At 42.3% G+C, this 16,804-nt stretch overlaps 2 protein-coding genes across 2 annotated transcripts in view; both read right to left on the bottom strand.

Moving 5' to 3' along the window:
• Positions 1-16,804, bottom strand: part of NUP107 (nucleoporin 107) — a 65,221-nt gene that overhangs the window by 7,995 nt on the left and 40,422 nt on the right. The window contains exons 13-19 of the mRNA XM_075209498.1: positions 15,296-15,386; positions 15,094-15,170; positions 14,225-14,284; positions 9,413-9,558; positions 9,253-9,301; positions 8,824-8,893; positions 8,447-8,565 (exon numbers count right to left, since the gene is read on the bottom strand). Of these exons, the coding sequence (XP_075065599.1) occupies positions 8,447-8,565; positions 8,824-8,893; positions 9,253-9,301; positions 9,413-9,558; positions 14,225-14,284; positions 15,094-15,170; positions 15,296-15,386 (612 nt within the window). The remainder of the gene's footprint in view (positions 1-8,446; positions 8,566-8,823; positions 8,894-9,252; positions 9,302-9,412; positions 9,559-14,224; positions 14,285-15,093; positions 15,171-15,295; positions 15,387-16,804) is intronic.
• Positions 1,466-7,214, bottom strand: LOC142149575 (uncharacterized). Its single transcript, XM_075204900.1, has 4 exons — positions 7,151-7,214; positions 3,637-4,873; positions 2,425-2,589; positions 1,466-1,589 (listed from the first exon to the last, which is right to left on the bottom strand). Exons 1-4 carry the CDS (start codon positions 7,212-7,214, stop codon positions 1,466-1,468), a joined length of 1,590 nt encoding a protein of 529 aa, XP_075061001.1.

Here is a 16,804-nt window from a genome sequence, read left to right as displayed (position 1 = left end):
TAGCGTCTGGACCAAACTGTCGCGTGAATTCATAAGAACACAGAGACTAGAACTTATTAAGTGTAATTTAATATGGAAGACACATCCGCAATGCTTAAGATAAAAAGATAATAAAATGACATACAAATATAGTGCAATTGTTTCTTATAAAATAAAAAGGATAAAACACAGAATTGATACCTCACTTAGAATCAAGTTTGTGGTGCCGGGAGGAGCAGGAAAAAATGGAACCTCTTCAATTAAACTCCCTCAGACGAAGAACCAGGGGTTACATTTTCAGTACAGTTTTAAAACCCAGCTACAGGGCCCACAGCCCCCCCCCCCCACCTTATTCAGCTTGAATCTGTCATTTACATACAACCCAGTCTCTGCAGTCGGCATGTCTGGGGCCTCCCAAACATGTGTGAGATTTCATTGTCTTGCAAGAGATTTGTTCAAAGGCTTTCACATTTGCGTCCTGCCATAAATGGCATAAGGTGCTACCCTTATCTACCAGCCCCCCTGGGTGGTTTAACATACACAAAACCCCTTGATCTAACAGCTTCTAAGAGAACCATGTCCCACTATTTCTAGGAAGTAATTCACAAACATATATTTGCAGATTTATGCCTAAAAATTAGCTTGCACATGACACCTCCCCGTTCTAGAGGGTGGCAGAGAAATTGTTACCTACAAGACGATTTTCCCTGCTCACCTGACACAAGGCTTTCGTTCTGACGGGATAATCCATCTGCATTACCATGGTGGCTCCCTTTTCGGTGCTGAACAGTGAAAGTGTATTGCTGGAGGGTCAAACTCCACTGGAGCAACTTCCCATTGTCCCCAGCCACCCTGTGCAACCAGCTGAGAGGGTTGTGATCTGTGATTACCGTAAAGTCCCGTCCATACAGGTAGGACTGCAACTTTTGCAAGGCCCACACTATAGCTAAACACTCTTTTTCCACAACGGCGTAGGCCACCTCCCTGGGAAGCAGCTTCCAACTAAGGTATAGGATGGGGTGCTCTTCCCCTTGTTGATTCACTTGGCTGAGTACAGCTCCCAGCCCATAGTTGGAGGCATCCGTTTGCACTGTAAACCTCCGGTCAAAATCAGGAGCCTGCAATACTGGGGATTGGGTAAGTGCAGACTTCAATGCGGTGAATGCCTCTTCACAGTCTGGGGTCCAAGTCACCACTTGGGGCAACCTCTTTTTTGTAAGGTCAGTTAGGGGCTTAGCTAAGGAGCTATATTGGGGCACGAATTTTCGGTAATATCCAGCGGTCCCCAAAAAGGACATAACCTGTTTCTTGGTCTTAGGGGTGGGCCATGCAGCAATAGCATCTACCTTAGTTGGCTCAGGACGCAGGGTACCTCCTCCTACTCGGTGCCCCAAGTACTGCACCTCATTCATACCAATCTGACATTTCTCAGGTTTTATTGTTAAACCCGCCCCCGCTATTTTAGCTAGCACACTGCTCAAGTGGATCAAATGTTCTTCCCAGTCTGACTAAACACAGCAATGTCATCTAGGTAGGCTACCGCATACCTCTCTTGGCCCTCTAGCAGGCTATCAACAAGTCGCTGGAAGGAGGCAGGGGCATTTTTCATCCTAAAGGGCATGACCAGGAACTCATACAGACCAAAACGGGGTGATAAATGCGGACCGCTCCTGAGCCTCAGGCGTCAGAGGAATCTGCCAATAACCCCTAATCAGATCCATAATGGTTATATAGCGAGCATGGGCTAACCGTTCTAGCAATTCATCTATCCTGGGCATGGGATAGGCATCAAACACAGTAGCCTCATTTAACCTTCTATAATCCACACAGAACCGGGTTCCACCACATTTTTTGGGGATCAGCACTACTGGTGCAGCCCAGGAGCTGTGGGACTTTCTAATTACCCCTAACTCCAACATTTCTTCAATCTACCTTTTCATATCTGTCTGTACTTCCAGGGAAACTCGATAAGCTGTCTGTCTGAGGGGAGGCTGATCGCCTGTGTTTACATGATGAACAACTAGATGTGTTTGTCCTGGCTTCCCTGTAAAATGATTCTGATAGGGCTTCAATGTCACAAACAGCTGATCTATCTGTACTTCTGTCAAGCTCTCACTACGCTGGGTGGTCTCTAATGATCTCCCACTCTTGGCAGAGGCTACTAAGTCTAACAAGGGGTCTGGCTCCTGGTCCTCTTCAGGTAAGCTACATACAGCTAATACAGAGACCCCCCTTTCGTGGTAGGCCTTGATCATGTTCACATGATATACCTTGTGCCTCTTCCGTCCCTCATCCCTGGCTACCACATAATTGACATCATTGATGCGTTGAACTATCAAGAAGGGGCCCTCCCAAGCAGCCTGTAACTTATTCTGCCGCATAGGAACCAATACCAGAACTTTCTGACCCACTTCAAAGATACGCTCCCTAGCACTGCGGTCATACCATTGCTTCTGCTTAGTCTGGGCAGCCTTCAGATTACTATGCACCATCCCCATTAGGGATTGCATCCTCTCCCTGAACTGCACCACATAGTGGACCACGGACGTTTCGGGGGTGATTAATTTCCCTTCCCAATCCTCTTTGATCAGATCTAAGGGACCGCGCACCCTGCGCCCATACAGGAGTTCAAAGGGGGAGAAGCCAGTGGATTCCTGCGGCACCTCCCTGTACGCAAACAGGAGGTGCGGCAGAAACCTCTCCCAGTCTCTCCCCTGGGACTCCACAGAGGTTCTGAGCATCTGTTTGAGAGTACCATTAAAACGCTCACACAGGCCATTAGTCTGTGGGTGGTAGGGGCTGGCTATGAGGTGTTCCACGTGCATCTTTTTGCAAAGGCTTTGCATTAAATTAAACATAAACTGTGTGCCCTGATCAGTTAACATTTCCTTGGGGAATCCTACCCTGGAGAAAATGGATATGAGGGCATCGGCCACCTTGTCAGCCCGTATGGAGGAGAGGGCCACCGCTTCGGGGTACCGTGTGGCATAGTCCACCACAGTGAGAATAAATTGTTTTCCAGAGCTGCTGGGAATGGCAAGGGGTCCTATAATGTCCACAGCTACCCGCTCAAAGGGTTCTGCTATTATTGGCAGGGGCACTAGAGGGGCGTGTCCCACATCACCACGCTTCCCCACCATCTGACAGGCATGACAAGATCGACAATAATTGGCAATATCTTTGCCCATTTCTGGCCAGTAAAACTTTTGCTTTAAGCGAGACTTAGTTTTCTTTATGCCTAAATGCCCTGCCAGCGGGACCTCATGAGCTACCCTGAGTAACCCTTCCCGATACATAAGGGGTACCACTAGCCGTTTCTCCATCACCCCCGCCTCAGGTACATCTCTGGCTACACTTTCCTTATACAACCTTCCCTGTTCCCAAAACACTCTTTCTTTATCAGACTCAGTGGGAGGACTGCCTGCTAGGCACCTCAGTGTTTCCAGTGTAGTGTCAGTGTACTGTGCTTGTTGAAAAGCCTGGCTTCTCACTTGCTGCTCAGTGTCTGGTGATAAAGGTAAGGCGTCTGTAACTGCAGGTGCTGGAGGGAGGGGGGTTAGAGGGGGAGTTTCTGGGTCAGAGGAACGTTCTACCTCTCTCTCAGGAGTTAATTGTGAGGACCTATCCTTCTCTGCTTGCCTACGTGTTACCACTGACACTGAGGAAATAGTTACATCCCCTAACTCCTTGGATACAGACAGTTGACCTAGGTCGAATACAATTGAGCAATCATTTTCCTTCTCACATCCTAGTTTACAGACTTCAGATACAACTGAACAAACATTTTCCCTGTCACATCCTGATACCTGGGAAAAAACATGGTTAAGTTCAGAGTCCACAACATCACTACTAGCAACATAACGAGATAACATCCTGCCTAAATCAGTTCCAAGCAAAACATTTGTAGGAATATTGTCCGATACCCCGATTTCCCTTAGACCTCTTCCAGCACCCCAATCCAGATAGACCCGGGCCATAGGCACAGCAGGGTGTATTCCTCCCACCCCGCGCACAGCAATAGTTTTCCCTGGAATTATATCCGATGACCCCACCAACTCTGAACGCACCAGGGTAACATCAGCACCCGTGTCTCTTAACCCCACAGTTACCTTGTCACCGACAGTGACCGTTTGCAGATTGTCATTCCGGCTCACTTGGGATCCCGCAACACACAGGACAGCTGGAGCAGACCGGGGAGGAGGTGGTCCCACAGTGGAGGCTGTAGATGTCTTTCGGTCTGGACAGGCGGCATTGAGGTGCCCTGTCCTGTTGCAAATAAAACAACGGCGGGTGTCTCCCTGAACAAGCTTGGCCCCCACCCTCCCAAAAGATGAAGAAACAACAGCAGGTGAAGGTGCTCCTCCGGGCCGCTCCCCTTTCCAGGCAGAATGTCCTGGCACAAAAGTTCCTCTTTTAGCTGCAGGGGCCCGGGTGACAGTGTACTTGTCAGCCAGTCTAGCTGCTTCCGCAGATGATGCAGGGTCCCGATCCACTACCCATTCCTTCACATCAGCTGGGCACAAAGTCAGAAACTGCTCCTGGATCATCAAATCTTGCAGAGCATCAAAGGTGGTGATCTGTAGCCCTCCAACCCACTGTTTGAAGGAAGCACACAGCTGGGCCACCAGTCCTGAATATGTGTCAGAGGCACTGCGTTTTAAATCTCTGAATTTCTGCCTATGCGCCTCTGGGGTGATGTTAAAACGTTGCAACAGGGCACTTTTGATTGCCTCATAATTTCCGTCCATCTCAGGTGGAAGATCTGCAAAGGCCTCTAATGCTTTACCTCGCAAACCAGGGGTTAGATATTGTGCCCAATGATCTTTGGCCAGTCCATACTGTCGGCACGTCTTTTCAAATCCTCGCAAAAAAGCATCTACATCCCCGTTTTTTTCTAATACAGGGAAATTCTCAGGACGGGGTCTGCTAATACCAGTGTCTTTGGCTTCTGGCTGGCGTTTGAGCTTGGCAAGCTCCAGCTCATATCTCCTATCTGCCTCTCGCTCGGCAGATTCTCTTTCTGCCTGTCGCTCTGCTTGGCGCTCCGCTGCCTCCATAGCAGCGCGCCTCTCTGCTGCCTCCATAGCAGCGTGCCTCTCTGCTGCCTCCATAGCAGCGTGCCTCTCTGCTGCCTCCATAGCAGCACGCCTCTCTGCTGCCTCCATAGCAGCACGCCTCTCTGCTGCCTCCATAGCAGCACGCCTCTCTGCTGCCTCCATAGCAGCGTGTCTCTCTCTCTTCTGACGGTCAGCAGCTTCCTTCTCCTGGAACTGCTGTATAAGTTGCATTTTAGTTGTAATGTCCGCTGGGCCCAAATATTTCAGGGCGGTTTGCATATAAACGTCCATAGCAGTGTCCACACATGAACCATTAGAATCATCCGAAATTAACCCTTCCCTGGTTTTGAGGAATATCCACAGTCAGGTCCGCTCCTGAGTCCTGGCTATGCTCTTCCTCGGACACAACTGTGAGTTGATGTTCATCCCTCTGTACAAGAGCTTCAATCAATTGCTCCTTACTTTTGCCACTGGTGGGAATTCCTGCATCCTCACAATCTGAAATCAGCGCCTCCTTTGTCAAACGTTTATATGCAGCAGCCATTTCCTCAGTTTAATGCCAAATAAAAAAAAGAGAAGAAAAAAAAAAAGAGAAGGGGAGGGAAAGAAACAATTGCTGTATGTCTTATAATGTTTTAAGCATTGAGTTCAGTCTCTGGTGAATTAGTCTGTATTTCCTCTCTCAGGGATCACACAACCCTAATTCACTTAAGTTCTTAAAAAAAATTTAAAAATATATCCCACAAGCTTGCCACCAATTTGTCACGAACAGCACTCACCTGAGTCTGCGTGACGCTTGTGTGACACAGGGTTAGCCACACAACAACCACTTGGTATGTCTAAAATGATTAAATACTTCCCTATCTATGCCACACACTAGCTTTGCGATACTAATTACCACCACCAAGGTTTTTTCGGATAAGAGCTGACACTCTTATTTAGGAAGCCTTCGGTTCTCCCTAGCATTAATCCAACACAATTTACTTTAATCAGAGTTCACTTAAACCACAAGGTTTGCACAGTTTCAATTAGGTAGCGTCTGGACCAAACTGTCGCGTGAATTCTTAAGAACACAGAGACTAGAACTTATTAAGTGTAATTTAATATGGAAGACACATCCACAATGCTTAAGATAAAAAGATAATAAAATGACATACAAATATAGTGCAATTGTTTCTTATAAAATAAAAAGGATAAAACACAGAATTGATACCTCACTTAGAATCAAGTTTGTGGTGGCGGGAGGAGCAGGAAAAAATGGAACCTCTTCAATTAAACTCCCTCAGACGAAGAACCAGGGGTTACATTTTCAGTACAGTTTTAAAACCCAGCTACAGGGCCCACAGCCCCCCCCCCCACCTTATTCAGCTTGAATCTGTCATTTACATACAACCCAGTCTCTGCAGTCGGCATGTCTGGGGCCTCCCAAACATGTGTGAGATTTCATTGTCTTGCAAGAGATTTGTTCAAAGGCTTTCACATTTGCGTCCTGCCATAAATGGCATAAGGTGCTACCCTTATCTACCAGCCCCCCTGGGTGGTTTAACATACACAAAACCCCTTGATCTAACAGCTTCTAAGAGAACCATGTCCCACTATTTCTAGGAAGTAATTCACAAACATATATTTGCAGATTTATGCCTAAAAATTAGCTTGCACATGACACTAATAAACAAATATGGACATATATGTCATTGTGTTTGGAGGTTTGTTATACCAATGTATAAGACTTGGTTATTACTGGTGTTGAGCATGTGAGGACAACTGAAAAAAGCGTGCAGGCCATTGTAGTATGTTGTAGGTTTTAACTTGCAAATTAGCACTTTATGGGGCATATTCAATTGTTGAATAGCCCCGCGGCGTTAAAACTGTTACCGGTATTACGGTAATAGTAAGCTGGATTTCAGCTCGCTGCACCCTGAGCCGCGAGCTGAAATCCAGCGAGAAAAATACCATAATACCGGTATTTACACGCACTATTACCGTAATGACGGTAATTGTGCGCGCGCCGCGAGATTTTTGGCTATAACGCCAACATTTAAATATGCCCCTATATGTAACATACATGTGTCCACCCCAATAACCCAATAATTAACTGCTCCTTTTGCACGCACCGTAGCATAGTATAAACATGATCACACTGGCACTGACAAGTTCTGAAAACTGAGCACACCACATGGCCTAAAATAGCATGTAGACTTAAGTCAGCATGCCAATGCTTAAGGTAAACTTGCTCGACTTGAATCTACAATCTAGAACATAATCGGGGTTCAGGACCTGGTATTGTCTATGAGTACAACAATGTGTGCCCTTCAAAACGTCCGGGAGTCAATGTCCATAATAACAATAGGATATGAGCATGAATAGATCTTACCCCATGCTGAAGAGTTCAAAGAGTGGATATTTGCATATCCTATTGTTATTATGGACATTGACTCCTGGACGATTTGAAGGGTGCACATTGTTGTACTCATAGACAATACCAGGTCCTGAACCCCGATTATGCTCTAGAATGTAGATTCAAGTCGAGTAAGTTTACCTTTTCCTTTCGAAGTCCACAGGATGTGGTAGAACTGGTTACTGTGGCAATATTTAAGGATCAGTCTTAAGGAAAAAAGTTCCACAAATGAACATACAATAAGGAGGTGTAGATGACAGTGTTGCCTACATACAGGCGAAGTCTACCTCCATTACAAGCATTCAGGATCTATCGGTATTTTTGGATTATTTATATGGTTTTTATATTCTACAATATTTTATTTTTATTCCATTTTTCTGAATCATGCATGTATTCATTTTTTAAGTCAATTGATATTATCTCTTCCTGGGTTCTGTATGTACCCTGATGACCATTATTATGTGAGGATATTTTCATATGTTAAGGAACCTACTCTATATGAAAATACTGCGTAGATTGTGCAGGAATCTGACTCATCTTGTAATTATTTTGGAAGAAAAATGAGGAGAATTTAATTTCTCTACGGTATCTAGATACCACTAAGTGTTATTTTAGGTCTCTACTCAACTATATATCTATAGGTGATTTTATTCGATGTTTTCAATTATGTATTAATAAATTTCAATTGTGGATTGGCTTCTGTGTGTATTGTACCCCATGTAGAGGGATTAATTATCATTATAGGTGCTCCAGCGCTTGTTGCTTTTGCTTCTATTTTGGATTCTACAGTTTGGTGAACCGTGTTCAAGCTGCAGGATCACCTATTTAGCACTATTCTTTGTTTTTGAGGAAAATACTTTATTAACAGTTAGCGCCGGGGTGATCCCTTAGGGGAGCGTTTGTCATACATGCCAATGCATAAAGAGACATCCAAATGTGAGAATGCAATTACAACAACAATGTGCAACAATCAACATATTGTTTTGTATTGTTTCTATGTAAAAAGGGTTACCTTAGTTTGCATTCCTAGCATTCGGAAAAATAGAATGAGGTGGGTCATGAAACGCAGTAAATGACCAAGAAGCAGAGATTTCCTTTTTAATAACCATTCACTGAACTCCTCCATTAAACCTAGAAATAAAAGATCCAGCACTGAAACAGGGCTACAGAACACTGCCTACACGATAGCAAGAAATTCTCTGATTCACTAGTGGCTATGACAATGTTACATTACCTGAAGCAGTAAAAAAAAAAAAAAAAAAAAAAAAATTATAATAAATAATAATATTAATAATAATAATGTTAATAATAATAATATATGTAAAAAAAAAACAAAAAAACACACAACCCCTCCTTCAAAAACAAAATACTAGCAATCCTGGCACTTACCATCTACGTTTCCAAGTATTATAAACTTCTGAATTATATGATAATGCTCTTTATTTTCTTCCAGCACCCTCTGAAAAATATAGCTTGTTACGATATGCTCTATGAAAACAGATTTGAGGCACACGATCCCTTTAATTAATAACACAACTAAGCATCAGTCAAATTGCGCAGTGATTCCACCTTTCGCTCTTTTACCGAAATGAAAGAGAGGAGGGAGGAGTACTGCAGCGCTAACCATTCAGTCACTTGCCAGTGGGGCATTGCTGGACTGTGCTGTCATAACCCTGATCCTGCCTTTGTATTTCAAAGGTGGTGGGGCAAGTATAAGTAAGAACAGTAGAAACAAAGGAAGATTGAACTTGGCTCACTTGCTCCAGTCGTCTAAAAGAAAAAAGTGTTCCATCTGTACAATGGGATTACACTACACACCTTTTTATCAGTAGCCTGAAGCTCTTCAAATACTCTCTCTAAATTCCAGCTGGAAAAGAAGGTTAAAACAGGATTCATGATTATTATTTTATACACATTGCAATAAGTAGCGGATATTAACTGCTCAGCTAGACAGGCATTGCTACACAACTCATCTTACTTTGCTTCCAAATACTCTTTAGGCAACTCCTCTTCTTCGGTTGAGAAAATAAATGAGGCTCTGATCTCCTGCTCAACCAGACTGTCCACCATCACCCGGAAGTGTGCCCAAACTGTATCTTCCCAAGTCTCACATACAGGAAGGAGCTGGAAGCCAGAAACATTGATTAAATCAGTTTAGATTCAGTAAGTTTCATCACCGAAAAAAGAGAAAACATTCTTCCATTAATCCTTTTTTTTTTTTTTTTTAATAAAAGTTTTGAAGGAGAATACTACCCAGATACTCTGGAAAGGGGGACCGCTTCAAGAGTCAGACCACCTATGAACATAGGGAGTTCTCTTTAGGAGGAAGGAGTTGGTGCAGGAGCTAAGGGAATATAAGTAAAGCCAAGGAGCCCAAATCTGGTGAAATTTATCATCCTTATCATGTAGATGGTATGTAATCTGTTCCATCTGGGCAATAAACCAAATATAGGATCATAAGGCCGCCATAGTGGGGGGTTCAGCTTGTTTCCAAGACTTCGCTACTAGGCACCGCACAGCTGCAAGGACATGGGAAGCCAATTTCGCAGACTATCATTATCAATCAGAGGATACCGGAGAAGAAAAGGCCATGGGTCTTTCCAGACCGGACACGGAAGGAGGGAGAAGAGGAGGGTCCTAACTCGATCCCAAAAGGATGATATTTTAGGGCAGGACCACCAGATATGTAAGAAAGATCCCATCTGGCCACTCCCATCTGGCCACAACCCCGCCAACATAATGGAGAACTAGAGCGGAACATTTTAGTGAGTTTGTCATGGGTGTAGTACCACCTATAGTATATTTTATATGCGTTCTCCTTCACCAAAGTGGAAATAGAGCTGGCGGCGACTTCATCCCTTATGATTTCCCAATAATCCTCCTTGGGGGGGCCCAGATCCCACTGCCTCTCATGCCTACCGCTCGGATGTAAAAGTACATTGAGAATTAAGCTGTAGATAAAGGAAATTGTGCCCCTACCCAAAGGTGAGGAGAGACATAGGGGGGGTAATACTCGTAAATGGAAATACCCGTAAATGGAGACTTTGATATTTAGAGCGTAGATCATCCAAGGAGATAAAGGCACCTTGAAATATTAGATCTCCGACATATCGAACTGCCGCAGAGACCCAGGGATTATAGAAGGCAGAGGAGAGCCCAGGAGGAAAGGCAGTGTTACCCCAAAGAGGTAGAACAGGAAGAGAGGACACCGGAATATTGAGATGGGGCCGGCAGGTCTTCCAGATCGCAGCTGTGAATAACAAGGTGGGACATCGGGAGGTAAGGGGAGGTCTAGCTTGTTTTGAGAGACCCCATATACAGGAAAGAATTGGAAATTTAAGATAGTCGGATTCGATGTCAACCCACGACAGTGCCGCAGGGGAAGGGGGGGGGGGCAAAGGAGGCTACAATTTGGCTCAAATGAGCCGCCCAATAGTAAATTTTCAAATCCGGAAAACCCCTACCACCACATATGGTGGGTCTCTTTCAGAGAGCAAGCTTAATCCTGGGAGACCAACCGTTCCAGACAAATCTAGAGAGACATTGGATAGATGAAAGATCCGAAGGGGTGACTAACAGGAAGGGTCCATGGTATAACTTTTAATGAATTTCCCACCTATCTAATCAATCAGAATAACCAGTCAGTGTGGACATACACCCATAATGCCATCACTGCCAGTACTAGGACACATGTAAGTTACTATGATGCAGGGGAAGTCTCCATGCTGCCTGGTTCATTGTACAATTTCTGCTATGCAGCATTGCAGGACATGATATCTTGGCAATGGAGGAGCCAAGTCAGCATATTTGATCAAAATATACTTTCCACATGTATAAATTACATTTTAAAAGTACTGCAAAGTATTGAGTAGTACGTTAAATCTACCAATGGTATGAATTTTCTCTTTTTACTGCAATCAGTATTATATGCAGTTCCTTTATAAGCCAATCCCTTTTGGCCAGTGGGTTAAAAACATTACTCAATGCCAGTTATGCATTGCAATATACACTAAATCAGGTGCAGCTCCATTTTATTATGTGCTTTTATATGGCCTATCCATATACAATGAACGTTCCAACAACGAAATTAAAATAAAAGCGGTCAGTATCACAAGAATTTATCAGCTGTAATGTATAAAGCTATTACCAACAAAGCAGAAACGATGAGAAAATTGTGGAGACAGGAGTCAACGTTATAACATAATGTAATAATGTATATAGAGCATGTGTTCATTTAGTTGCCAAGGGGAAAAGTCTAAAATAGTTTGCAATTTTCATAACATTTCAAATAACACAGAAAATTGGACACGTTGTACAATAAGGGGGCATGTAATATTTTAAAAAGGGTATGTCAATTATTGGACAACCCCTCACACCTTTCTGACTGCCTCCCCGTTACACCAACTGTTACCTATTTTGTGGCTGTCTCTCCATAAAAAAAATGTTCATCGTTTCTCCTAGTGTAATAAGACTGAGGTTACTAGTAAAAAAAACACCCAACCTAACTGCTAAAAGAGAGCGACAGGATGTAAACAAAGCTCTTGTCAAAAAGTAATAATCAAGATAACCAACTAAACTTTAAACCTTAATCAGCAGGAATTGTCAAAAGGTCTTCTAAAATGTATTAAATATTACTACTGCAAGTGTACTAAAAACATATATACAAGTAGGCACTTTTTTGCAATCATTTTTATAAACACTACCCACCATGATCAACATGCATCTCATAGGTGCAAAACTGAGTGTGTGTCAAATATTTTGCCTCCTGTATTATACTTGGCAACATGTCCCCTACTAAAACCAATGAAAATATTATACACCATCTTGGCTCTCTGGCCCACAGCCTGCCTTTGTAAGTTCATTTGACATCTCTGCGACTTGTAATATCCTTACAAATTACAGTAGGGAGTACATAGAGTTTTAAGTATTACCTATACGCAGATGATACATATTAGTGGGTGACAAATATTTTGTGTAGTATAAAAACCTCTAAATGCTTAGCAGCCATATATTTCCTGCATGGTGTTCCAATGGCTCAAACATAACATATCTAGAACGGAGCTTCTCATATTTCCTCCAAACAAAGACTGGCCCGTTAACACCCTTAAAAAATTTGACTGCTATCTCTTTCTCTACTTGTATTCATATTCTGAGTAAAGCTCCACTTTTTTTTTCTTCTGTAATATCACCAAGATTTGTCCTTTCTTCTGTCACTACACTGCCAAAACTAATTCATACCATTATCCTTCTCAGTTTGGATTACTTTAACATACTACTCAGGGCTTACTACATACCATGTTTTCGATTGAAATCTATCAAAATTCTACAGCAAGAAACATATTTTGTTCTCAAAGATCAGTCCTAACACAGGTCCTCCTTAAATGCCTGTAGATGATCGTGATGAGGTGCCAGAACAAAGTATTGTGTCTTACCTTCTAGGTCCTACAATTATCGGCTCATCGGTTTTATCACCATGCTTCTAATCTAATCCTACCCTCTGCACATAAAAAACTCCTCGTCACCCAATCCACTTCTACTGCTGTCTCTCTCCTTAAACCCATCTCACTCTCTGTCGCTTATCTCAATTGGAGTACATAAAAGTATTCTCTCCTCACCTTTAGGCTAGGTACACACTGAAGTATTTTCCGACTAACGTGTTATCTACAACGACTTTCCCTTCAACCGAAGGTCTGATCGCTCGGACAATTAATGCGTACACACTAGACACGTTTTAGACGATTAACGAAAGACCGAGCGTCCGGTAAGCGAGTTTTCACCAATAAATTGTTGTGCGCAAAGATTAGAAATTTATACACACTTAAACGACTATGTAACAATATACCAAGAAACCAAGAAATTTAAATAAGGGGCAGAGCATGTTCAATAGTAACCACCCCAAACCTCATCAAAAAAGCAAAGGCAACACATTTTCTTTCAAAAATGTATTTTATTATGCAGGCAGATATGTATTACATTTGTACTAAAAATGTAATACACATATTTAACCTTTTTATTTATGTGTATTGAGTGTACAATCAAATGACACATAGCTATAATTAGGAGGCAGACATAAGCAATACACATATAAATAAAACTTTGTTATAAGTCTACACTGACAAAGGTTTATAATTAAACTGGCAGACATATGCTATATGCATTAATGCAATAGACACCACCTGCTATTGCTTTACCACTAGAAGCACCAAATTACAAAATGAGTGACGTGCGAACACCACACCACTTGGGACTGGTACAGGCTTCAGAAATTAACATACACATTCCCCCAGAGGATTTGCAGTTCGAGGAACCAATCGACACTTGTTCGTGGATCGATCGGAAAAATTATACACACTCCATGGTCGTTAGGGGGATTGGTCGGAAAATATTAAACAGTACAAGAAACCAAATGAGCCAACAATTGACACTTTGGCAAGTCTTTCGACCATCGTGTCACTATACACACTAACCCGACTTCCGACCGAACGGTCGTATGTTGGCGGATTTTCCCGATTATTGGACAAAACTCTTCAGTGTGTACCTAGCCTTAAGTCCAAGCTAAAGACACAACTTGTGAATGAATTTAAATGCTCAGGATAAGTTCTGTACAACTACCAATGTACAAAAACTAGTTCACCTTCTGTTTATTCCAACCTACTTTCCTATAGAATCATTTTATTTCATTATTGTATGGCAATAGTTTTTCCTGTATTGTCTCTTGTAAACTGCTGTATGAAAACAACGGTGCTGTATAAAATACACACGTTATCCCCTGTAACAAAGCAAGGCATACCTGCTTAAGATTTCCGCTTAGTGTGGCATAGATTGCCCTTTCATATCTACTGAACTGCTCCTGAAAAAATAGAAACATTGTTTATTTTTCACATCAAAATGTGATCATAAGGTACTTAACAAGAATTCTAAAATGTTTGTTTAATAAGAGACATGCAGCACTATTTGTCTGATTCAACCACTTTACTGAAAGCACTGACATTGGCAAGTTCTACTTATCCATCTTGCTGAGAAACATCTGCTCACTTGGAACTTTATCATTACAAAGGAAATTGTCAATGAGGATTCTGCAGGTAGTAGATGTTGCATAACCAAAACAATCCCATTAGTTAACCCAAATAAGTAATTAAATGCTTTGCAGATGTTTTTCCTGCAGATCTAGCATAAAGTAAGGCTTTAAAAGTAAACTATACATTTTATCCTACAGTAATCTTGAGGAATATATATATACATATACACACACTATATTTTTATTATCTTTACCCAGGGTTTACTTGATGGGTCTTTTTCCAGCACTACTAGAATTACTCCACACTAGATTTAGCAGAAACTAAGAGCAAATTCTACTAGATTCAGCAGAACTTCTACTATTGCAGACAGGCAGAAGAGACCTGAAACATGACTTCCCTGCACAACCATGGTATTTCCCTGTTCCAGGGATATCAGTGCTAACTGATGTTACAGGACTTTCCTACAAATGCAGACACATGCTATGATTAGGGTGCCAGGGACCAAATTAAATAGGGTCTCACACCATCTCTGGATGTGTTATTGCCCCTGAAGAGCACTGAAACAATTTACTCCACAGTGCTGGCATATGGACTGGACTTTATATCGTTTTTTTTGTTTTTATACATAGTAAAAACTTACATCATCTGCCATACGCCAGCAGCAAGCTTTCCAGACACAGCGATATGGATTACCTTCCACCGGTTGCGACTCTCCACCTACATGGCAAGCACTCGTTAGCAAAATTGAGGAAATTGCACCATTTCTTAAATCTAGCACAATAAACAGGGGTGACGAGGGTCAATGGGCTAAGCCAAAAGTCACGCCAGTGGAAACGGGTTACCTCCATTTATATTAGGGTCATGATAAAGTTTCCATCCTTCCAATGTTGCTGCTCTCCAGGCTTGACCACATCTCTTACATAAACGTTGTGCCTGACACAAATATAAAGAAATTACTACAGTCAACTGACTAAGACATAACACGTATATTACATTCCAGACATAAAACAAATATATTCAAACATTATAGAAAGCCTGGTAAAAGCAAACACTGAACTGGCTCAGTTCTATGCCAAAGGTACAATAAAAAAAAAATCAGTACTGTTAAATCCATTTCTCTGATCCAGTTTAAGGGACACTGCTTAACCATGGTGTAATGGTGCTTGGAATAGACACTAATTCTTTGTGGAGGGGGGAGGTGGCTGAATTCAAACAAAGATAGTACTGATATATATCAAACAGAGCGAAGAAGGGGTGGGAAAGCAGTGTCTGGCAAATGAAATCAAGAGAAAAGTATTTAACTGTGAGAAGAAAAATCTCTCTTCTCTGTCTTCTTATTTGGGACGTACTGCTTAACCTTGGGGATGTTCAAAGTTGTCACTAAGAGACAACTGTGTACAAAACTTTCCTCCAAAGCTGGCGACTTTGATGCAAAGACATTGAGCCTGTAGAATTTGGGAAAAGTACGGACAGAGGACCATGTTGCTGCAGGCAGACACCTCTTCAACTGAGACTTCATGCTGATCTGCCCAGTAGTTGGTAGTGCTGTAATGTTATCAGGAACCAGAGTTCCCTCTTACATCTAACTCTGTGGGATTGTAACTATAAACATCTTACAACTGTTTGTTTTGTTGTCGGGCACTCTCATGTGCATCATAAAGAACTAGGAAACTATCTGGTCTGGAAAGAAACTGCATAATAATAATAATAATAATAATAATAATAATAATAATAATAATAATATATATATATATATACACACAAAAACACACAGTCAAACTGGTAAAAGTGGAAATTTAAAGTGGCAGTATGTGAAATGTAAGTGAATGCGATTTGATAGTTTTACAATCAAAGTAGTAGGAGGGTTGGCTTTATGGCATACCACAGTATTCTAGCCTATTGTATGTATATTATGTATAATAACTTATACCAGTGACAGTGGCAAAAGAGTTGACTCAACAATAAATATCAGAATGGAGAGCACACACACAGCCTACAATAACAGAATGTCATTAAATACTTTTAGGCAAAACAGTTCCCACATGCAGAGCTAGAAGTGTAGCCATAATAGGAAAAGCTTCAGGCATTGTATGAGGATAGAAGCAGAGTGTGATTTCTGGTGGTATTTTCTCAGAATACTCCTGCAAAGGAGGAGGTGCTACATTGGAGGAAAAGCACCTCCCCCTTTTGGTCCAGACCGGTCCTGGCCCTGTCCATAGGACAGGGCCAGGACTGTCCTAGTATGGAGCTTTCCTAGTGGTGGCCTCCATCTTGACCCTTTCTTGCTATCCACCATAGGTCCTGTGCTCTTCTAGGGCTGGACCTGGGAGCCAGGCACCCCTATAATGACA

The sequence above is a fragment of the Mixophyes fleayi genome, chromosome 4, assembly GCF_038048845.1.
Source record: "Mixophyes fleayi isolate aMixFle1 chromosome 4, aMixFle1.hap1, whole genome shotgun sequence".
Lineage (NCBI taxonomy): Eukaryota > Metazoa > Chordata > Amphibia > Anura > Limnodynastidae > Mixophyes > Mixophyes fleayi.
This window is presented reverse-complemented; position numbering and strand designations above follow the sequence as displayed.